Source organism: Nicotiana sylvestris, chromosome 1, assembly GCF_000393655.2.
Source record: "Nicotiana sylvestris chromosome 1, ASM39365v2, whole genome shotgun sequence".
Taxonomy (NCBI): Eukaryota; Viridiplantae; Streptophyta; class Magnoliopsida; order Solanales; family Solanaceae; genus Nicotiana; species Nicotiana sylvestris.
The window spans coordinates 78,227,316-78,236,282 of record NC_091057.1 but is presented as its reverse complement, the minus strand read 5'-3'; the positions used below and the strand labels follow the sequence as shown (position 1 = coordinate 78,236,282).

The following is an 8,967-nucleotide window of genomic DNA, read 5'->3' as shown; positions in this document are numbered from 1 at the left end:
TCAAAAAATAACTAATTAAATTCTCTGTAATAGAAACGGGGTAAAATTTCTCGGGGCGAAAGAATTCTTTTTTGAAATGGGAAGAGTATATTTTAGAGATTTTCTAGAGCAAGTACAATTTCTTGATATTTTTATCCACAAGTTTGTCCAATGGCAATAATGTGGCGGAATTGAAAAGCATAAGTCAGCATCAATTTATTATGCGTATAACTTTCGACGCAGAGTGAAAATTTATATGTAAAAATTTATTAAAATTGTAAAAATAATAGATATGAATCCATAACTTCAGAAATATAATGGGTTTAATACTAAAATCTTAAAAGATAAACCCATAAAGTTTAAATTATGGATCCACCTTTCCATTCAAATATGAACCTTCTATTTCTTGAAAGTCTTCAGATTTGAACAGCTTAAACCTCAGGCTCTTCTGTCTGTGACTAGTCAAATAATGGCACAATTGATTATCAAGAGTTGGTTACCTACACAACTAACTACTTTGATGTCCCACAGCTACCTAATTGCTATGTAAATTGTGACAACAATAGTTTTAATGTCAATCTCTGATTTGAACTCTTGCTTTTTTATTGGTCACCGATTTTTAAAACATCTTTTTTCGACTCTTCCCTCCTCTATTTTCCTATATATAAAAAAAGCACAACTTTTCTTCTTCTACCAAGATTGTGTGATCAAACTTACTTCAATCAGAAACAAGTTTCTCTTCATTTCAATGGCAAATCTAGGGAGCAGAATGGGTTTGTTCGCGATTGTGTTCACAATGATCTGGGCAGGAGTTGTTGCTCAATCGAGCGATGACTGCACGAATGTGCTGATCAGCTTGTCACCTTGCTTGAACTATATTACTGGCAACTCCTCTGTGCCATCTTCAGATTGCTGCACGCAGCTTAGCACGGTGGTTAAGAACAAACCCGAATGCTTGTGCCAGGTCCTCAGTGGTGGTGCCTCTAACTTGGGGTTAAACATTAACCAGACTCAGGCTTTGGCACTTCCTACTGCTTGCAAAGTTCAGACTCCACCTCTAAGCCAGTGCAATGGTAAGAAGCAAAATTCATTCTAAAATATCACATAAAAGTTCCTAGGGATTATCCTTTATGAATATAGAGTTTTCACATCACTTTATAGGTTAGATTCAAATCGAGTCTAGTCACAATATATCAATTGATCAATCTCCTAAGATTCAATTAATGCTAGATTACAAGGATCTTTGTTTATTTCGTTTGTACGATTTTTTATATATATATATGGGGTTCAAGCCAAAAGTAGCGGGCGTGATCGTACCTACTGCAGAAACTTGGCTGCATACCTTCATCACCTCTGTGTGGTATATAGACAGTAAATATTAATCTGCACCCCATGTTTATACCAAATCAAGAAACTTAACCTTAGCAAGAGGCTCTCAGCCTACGCATACTTGTGGATTTAGATTCTTCACTGACATCAGTTATTTGGAGCAGCTGATTCACCAAATAGCTCTCCTGCTGGAACGCCAACTACTCCAGGTTCAAATTCTAGTACTATTATTTTTCAGAAAGATCAAGTTTGCATTTCACAAAATGCATAACTTAACACCATCTCAAATGTGTGACAGGACGTGGATCTAACGCAGTACCATCCCAAGATGGTTCCAATGATGCAACTTCAACTAAGATGGCAGCTCCTCTTTTCTTCTTCCTTCTCTTCATTGCTTCCTATGCTTCAACATTCACCCTGGCCTGAGATTTCAGCTACGGCTTTGGTTGAATACAGAATTGAGACATTGGAATTGCTCTGTTGAATGTGCTTATTTTACTCAAATGATTTTTAATTAGCTCTTCTATTTTAGTTCATATCTGTATTCATTTTGTTGCTGGGATTTTATTAGTCATCGAATTTCTTATTCTTAGTTACCTATTATTTTTTTCTCGAATTGTGTTAACATTATACAATTTTGTATTGTATTCGGTACGTATTAGTTGACCTAACCTCAGGTTATAAGCATGCGCCTGAACTGGGTAGCCAGAAAATAATTCGCAAACAAACAAAAATTGATCAATCAAAGAAAATAAAGATGCATGTGTCAACCGATCAAGACATGGCGCAGTTTCACCTGAGGACATGACCCTGTTAGGATCGAAAAAAATCATGTGTAATACGGAAGCTAGCAAAGCAAACCTTGAGCGACGATAAATCATACAACAAAGGAAAATATACCAAAAGAGACACAAACATTTAACGTGGTTCGGTCAACTGGCATACGCCCACGATGGAGATGAGCAATCCACTATAATAAAAGAGAGTACAAAATATCGAGAGAACAACCTCACGAAGAGGCAAACACAAGTGACACGCTAATATTTGTCCCGTAAAGTTCTCCCCCTAAACACTACTCTCAAGCCCCTATGACTACATTATGGATGCTGCTGAATGAGAAGGAAGGATCCTCAATTTATAGAAGTCCAAACCTTTTCCTACAAGAAAAAGGACTAGCCAAGTATAGGAGAATTATAATTTCCTTCTACAAGAAGGAAAACCCAATTATGGTAAATATGTTGTCCTTTCTTTCATGAAATAGGAAAACCAATTATGGTAAGAAAATTTGGACAAACACCTAGCAGACCCTTGACAGGAAGGTACGTAGGTCGAGAATTAAGGTAGCAGAGCAGGTAGTCTAAAATGTTCATAACAGTAGTATTGGCACGCAGTCTCACTGTTGGTAGTAGGTTTCTATTGTTTTTTTCCATTGTTGATCACCTTACTATCTTATTATTTTTATTCTGCTTTTATATGACTTTTTAATTTGGTACTGTCCCTTCTTATCTATATTTTCATTAACATGGTGCTTATGCTTTCTTGAGCCGAGAGTCTATTGGAAACAGCCTCCCTATCCTCACAAGGTAGGGATAACATCTGCGTACATATTACCCTCTCCAGGCCCCACGATATGGAATAATACTAAATATGTTGTTGTTGTTGTTTCAACCGATGAACTTGCTCATTGAACACAAGGTAATTTTTTTGTTCCATCTTCTTGATCAAACACGACCATTAAACACATTGACAATACAACCAATCTTTTATACTTCTAGTTCTCTAATACAATTAGGTAGTTAGCAATAAATATATTTTTGTGACCTATCCTATTACATAAAGTAGGTAACTTGAAGATCAGTGGATAAAAGACTAAACATAACAATATCTCTTGGTCTCCCCTTAAGAAGATAATACTTCCTCAAAACACCTTCCTTTGTAAAACCAGCCTTCTCCAACACCCTCTGTGATCCTGGATTTTCAACATCTACCACAGCTTCAAGCCTCTCCAAGTGTGGCCACTCGATGAATATGGTGGCGGCCGCCATCTTCACCGCCTTTGTGGCAATACCTTTGCCCCAATACTTTGATGATAACTCATTTCCAATTTCACCCCTGCACCTATCACTTCCATTAAATGGTAATACAGAAATAGAACCAATTGGCTTGCCACTTAAGCAAATTGCTCGGAACCAGGGATGTGGTATAACAACACCAGCAATGTATCTCATCGCGTCTTCTTTGCATTTGAATGTGAAACCAGAACAGAACTTATTAACGTTTTCATCCGCAGACCATTCCATAAAATCATCAACATCTGTGAGGTCCAATAGGCGGAGACTTATGTCCGAGTAATCCTCTGTAGCAGCATCTTCTTTGTCACTCAACTTCAACTTCTCAATTTTCATTGGCAAGACTTCACAGGATGAACCAGATTCCATTGCCTCGAGATAAAATTTCTACTAAAGCATAAAACAGTCAATTAGTTTCTTGGTTAAATAGGTAACTGATTATATTGTAGTTATAAAGGTCAAGTGAAACATGTTGGGAATAAACCCCTTACCAAAATAATATTCACGGTAATAAAGCGGAATAATAATGTAGTACCGAGATACGGTAATTAACAAGAATAAAAGAGTAACAATGACACCAAAATTTTTACGTGGAAAACCCTTCTGAATAAGGGAAAAAACCACGACCCCGAGAGGAGCAACTGATATCACTATAGTAAGGAATTTTACAACTTTGTAGGTCGGAGGTAAATACTCCAAAGACCACTACAACACTCAAAAGAAATAACCCTCTTTTGATATTCCCACCTCACTACAATATCGCTCACTCTCTATTTTCCTCACAGACTATTTTCTTATACCTTGTCTGTGAAACCTTACTCTTTCTTTCTCTCTTTGTTGGTGTGTAGAAATGAGAGTTGAAGCTCTCCTTTTATAGCCAAAGCTTCACCCTCTAAAGCCTACAATATTTGACAATTTACACACACTTTTCACAATTCAACAAAGTTGGCTACCAAACCAAAGAAATTCAACAAGGTTGGCTACCAACCAAACCAAGTCAACAAGGTTGGCTACCAAACCAAAGAAAACTCTTATTAGGCACATGCCTAATACTTCTTCAATGAGATGGACATCATCAATCTCCCCCTCCAGTCTCATTCATCTAGAGGAGGTAGCACTGTCTTCTAGTTTGAGTGCATGCCGACAAGTTCTTTGCATAGCTCGAACTTGTTCCTTGGTACCACCTTGGTCAGCATATCTGCGGGATTCTCACTTGTAGAAATCTTCAAGACTTTTAGAGATTCATCATCTACCATTTCTCGAATCCAATGATATCTCACATCAATGTGTTTGGTCCTTGCATGGTACATAGAGTTCTTGCTAAGGTCTATTGCACTTTGACTGTCACAATAGACGACATACTCCTTCTGATGCAATCCAAGCTCTTGAAGGAATCGCTTGAGCCATATCATCTCCTTGCCAGTTTCTGTAGCGGCAATGTACTCTGCTTCAGTTGTTGAAAGTGCAACGCACTTCTGCAACTTAGACTGCCATGATATAGCTCCCCCTGAAAATGTAAACAAATATCCAGTAGTGGATTTTCTGTTGTCAATGTCACCCGCCATATCAGCATCTGTATAGCCCTTCAAGATTGGATCAGATCCTCCAAAGCACAAACAATCTCCCGTGGTACCTCTCAGGTACCTGAGTATCCACTTGACTGCTTCCCAATGTTCCTTTCCAGGATTTTCAAGAAACCTGCTGACAACACCAACTGCGTGAGCAATATCAGGTCTAGTACATACCATTGCATACATCAAGCTTCCGACTGCTGAAGAATAAGGAACTTTAGCCATGTTCCCTTTCTCCTCCACTGTTGTAGGACACATCTTCTTACTCAACTTTAGATGACCAGCAAGAGGTGTGCTGACTGGCTTAGCATTCTTCATGTTGAAGCGTTCTAGTACACGTTCAATGTACTTCTCCTGAGATAGCCACAACTTTCTACTTGTTCTCTCTCGAACTATCTTCATCCCTAGAATTTGTTGTGCTGGGCCCAAGTCCTTCATATCAAATGACTTGGACAGATCTCCTTTCAACTTTGCTATCAACCCCTTGTCTTTTCCTACAATTAACATGTCATCCACATACAACAACAATATAATAAAGTTATTCTCAGAAAATCTTTTGAAGTATACACATGGATCAGAATAGGTCTTTAGGTATGTTTGACTTTTCATGAATGAATCAAACTTCATGTACCACTGCCTTGGTGCCTGCTTCAATCCATAAAGACTCTTATTCAATTTGCACACCATGTGTTTCTTTCCAGCTACTTCAAATCCTTCTGGTTGCTCCATATAAATCTCCTCTTCCAAATCTCCATGAAGAAATGCAGTTTTCACATCCAACTGCTCCACTTCAAGATCTAGGCTAGCTGCTAAGCTCAAAATTGTTCGAATAGAAGTCATTTTAACAACGGGGGAGAAAATTTCGTCAAAATCAATACCTTTCTTCTGTTCGAAGCCTTTAACCACCAATCGAGCTTTGTATCTGACCAGCTTGCCATCTCCATCTTTCTTGAGTTTAAAGACCCATTTGCATTTGAGTGGTCTTTTACCCTTTGGAAGTTCAACCAGCTTGTATGTGCCATTTTTCTGGAGAGATTCCATCTCTTCTTGCATAGCTTTCATCCACTGGTTCTTTTCTGGATGGGACAACACCTCCTTAAGACTTTCTGGCTCCCCCTCATCACTGATGAGGACATACTCTGTGGAAGGGTACCTGCGTGACTCTACCCTTGGCCTCTCTGATCTCCTCAGAGGTTGAGGTTGTTCTTCTCCCTGAGTGGGGTGCTCCACTTCCTCGACACCTTCATCAAGTTGCTCCCCCTGCTCAATAACCTCACCAGGTTGCTCCCCCTGCTCGGCAACCTCGTCGGTCGTACTTTCTGCACTTGTGGGATTGTTAGAAGTAGAAGGAATAGTAACAAAGTTAGGAATTATACCATTCTTCGCCTTTTCTGACATATCAGCAGCAGTTCCAACTTCACTTTCTCGGAAGACTACATCTCTACTTCTGATGACCTTCTTCTTTACAGGATCCCACAGTCTGTACCCGAACTCTTCATCTCCATATCCGATAAATATGCAGGGAATAGATTTATCATCCAGCTTTGTTCTCTGCTCTTTTGGTACATGTGCAAAAGCTCTGCAACCGAACACCTTCAGATGCGAGTAGGACACCTCCTTGTTGGTCCAGACTCTCTCTGGGATTTCAAACGCCAACGGAACTGATGGACTCCTATTGATCAGGTAACAGGCTGTCTGAACTGCTTCACCCCAGAATGACTTAGGCAGTTTAGCCATTCTGAGCATGCTTCTCACCTTCTCCACAATGGTGCGGTTCATCCTCTCGGCTACGCCATTGTGCTGTGGGGTTCCAGGAACTGTCTTTTCATGTCTGATCCCATGACTTGAACAATACTCTTCAAATTCCCTTGAAGTGTACTCACCTCCATTGTCACTTCGGAGACGCTTTAGCTTTCGACCCGTCTCCCTTTCTACTAGAGCATGAAACTTCTGGAAAACTTGAAACACCTGATCTTTGGTTTTCAAAATATAAACCCATAATTTTCGTGAAGCATCATCAATAAAAGTAACAAAATATTTGTTACCGCCCATTGATTCAATTTCCATTGGGCCGCAAACATCAGAATATACTAAATCAAGTATATTCAATTTTCTTTCAGACGATGTCTGAAATGAGACTCTATGCTGCTTACCAAATAAACAGTAGTCACAAGGTTTTACCGTTGTACCTTTGGCATAAGAAATGAGTGATTTCTTGGCAAGAATCTGCAATCCCTTCTCGCTCATATGACCCATTCTTTTGTGCCACAAATCTACAGAAATCTCATCTTGTGCCGCGTTCAATTCACCTTGGCATATTTCTGCATTTGTCCTGTACAACGTGCCACGAGCAACTCCCTTTGCAATCACCAATGATCCCTTAGTGAGTCTCCACTTTTGATTTGCAAAATAGCTCTCGTATCCATCTCGGTCTAAAGCAATTCCCGAGATCAAGTTCATCCGTAAATCAGGTACATGCCGCACATCCTTTAGAACCAATGTGCATCCGACATTTGTCTTGATACAAATGTCACCAATCCCCGCAATCTTTGAGTAACTTGTGTTACCCATTTTCACTGTGCCGAAATCACCTGCTACATATCTGCAAAAAAGATCTCTTACCGGTGTGGCATGGTGAGATGCCGCTGTGTCAACCACCCATTCCGACTCTGAACCTGACAGGTGCATGCATTCCTCTTCCTCATTTATAAAGAGGACAACATTATCATTATTTTGCACCATGGCGGCTGTGTTGTCGTCATTCTTCTGGCCACTGGTTTCACCTTTGCCCTTCCTTGGATTTGGGCAATCTCTTTTGAAGTGACCTGGTTGATTACAGTTGTAGCAATTTCTGACTCTTGATTTGGATCGGTTCTTTGACTTCCCACGAGCTCCGGATCTACCATAGTTGTTCGAACTCCTTTGATAACTCCTGCCTCTACCTTCTGTGATGAGAGCCTGTCCTTGATTTTCAGGCTTCTTTCTCATCTTCTCATTGAGTAGAAGAGCCGATGTGACATCTTTCAACTCAATAGTAGTCTTACCGTGCAGGATGGTTGTTGCCAAGTTATCGTACGAAGATGGCAACGAGTTCAATAGCAAGATGGCTTTATCTTCTTCCTCGATTTTCACTCCGAGGTTGGCAAGCTGTGTGATTAGTCCGTTAAACACATTTAAATGTGACAAAAAATTCGTACCTTCACTCATGTGTAGGGCGTATAACTGCTTCTTCAGGTACAATTTATTTGTCAGCGTTTTGGACATGTATAGGCTTTCCAACCTTGTCCAAATTCCTCGTGCAGTGTCTTCATCAATGATGTTATTTACCACATCATCTGATAAGTGCAACCTAATTGCACTAGCAGCTCTTTCATCCAAGTCAGCCCAATCCTCAGCTTTCATGGTATCAGGCTTTTTGGAATCAACATCTAGAACCTTGTGTAATCCTTGTTGGATGAGCAGATCTCTCATCCTTCTTTGCCATGTTGAGAAACCGTTATCTCCGTTGAATTTTGCTACCTCGTACTTTACTCCGGACATTTTTATTTTTTCACCAAGTATAGTACTACCGACAGTGAATAGTATTTCAGTGAACGAGCAGAACCCGTGCTCTGATACCAGTTGTTGGGAATAAACCCCTTACCAAAATAATATTCACGGTAATAAAGCGGAATAATAATGTAGCACCGAGATACGGTAATTAACAAGAATAAAAGAGTAACAATGACACCAAAATTTTTACGTGGAAAACCCTTCTGAATAAGGGAAAAAACCACGACCCCGAGAGGAGCAACTGATATCACTATAGTAAGGAATTTTACAACTTTGTAGGTCGGAGGTAAATACTCCAAAGACCACTACAACACTCAAAAGAAATAACCCTCTTTTGATATTCCCACCTCACTACAATATCGCTCACTCTCTATTTTCCTCACAGACTATTTTCTTATACCTTGTCTGTGAAACCTTACTCTTTCTTTCTCTCTTTGTTGGTGTGTAGAAATGAGAGTTGAAGCTCT

The 8,967-nt window shown here is 39.7% G+C and overlaps 2 protein-coding genes across 2 annotated transcripts; one reads left to right on the top strand and one right to left on the bottom strand.

The window, feature by feature from the left end:
* Positions 1 to 635: 635 nt before the first annotated feature.
* Positions 636 to 1,900, top strand: LOC104211071 (non-specific lipid transfer protein GPI-anchored 5-like). Its single transcript, XM_009760070.2, has 3 exons — positions 636 to 1,052; positions 1,473 to 1,517; positions 1,607 to 1,900. Exons 1-3 carry the CDS (start codon positions 728 to 730, stop codon positions 1,732 to 1,734), a joined length of 498 nt encoding a protein of 165 aa, XP_009758372.1. The 5' UTR covers positions 636 to 727; the 3' UTR covers positions 1,735 to 1,900.
* Positions 1,901 to 3,117: 1,217 nt separating this feature from the next.
* On the bottom strand, positions 3,118 to 4,415 carry LOC104211072 (uncharacterized). Its single transcript, XM_070159452.1, has 2 exons — positions 3,869 to 4,415; positions 3,118 to 3,764 (listed from the first exon to the last, which is right to left on the bottom strand). Exon 2 carries the CDS (start codon positions 3,744 to 3,746, stop codon positions 3,138 to 3,140), a length of 609 nt encoding a protein of 202 aa, XP_070015553.1. The 5' UTR covers positions 3,747 to 3,764; positions 3,869 to 4,415; the 3' UTR covers positions 3,118 to 3,137.
* Positions 4,416 to 8,967: the final 4,552 nt, after the last annotated feature.

Bases quoted from the DNA above. Each gene is read 5' to 3' on its own strand.
- LOC104211071 (XM_009760070.2), top strand. From the start codon at position 728: ATGGCAAATCTAGGGAGCAGAATGGGTTTGTTCGCGATTGTGTTCACA. The intron at 1,053-1,472 runs GTAAGAAGCAAA...TATTTGGAGCAG, and splicing joins ACCTCTAAGCCAGTGCAATG to CTGATTCACCAAATAGCTCT. The intron at 1,518-1,606 runs GTTCAAATTCTA...AATGTGTGACAG, and splicing joins TGGAACGCCAACTACTCCAG to GACGTGGATCTAACGCAGTA.
- LOC104211072 (XM_070159452.1), bottom strand. From the start codon at position 3,746: ATGGAATCTGGTTCATCCTGTGAAGTCTTGCCAATGAAAATTGAGAAG.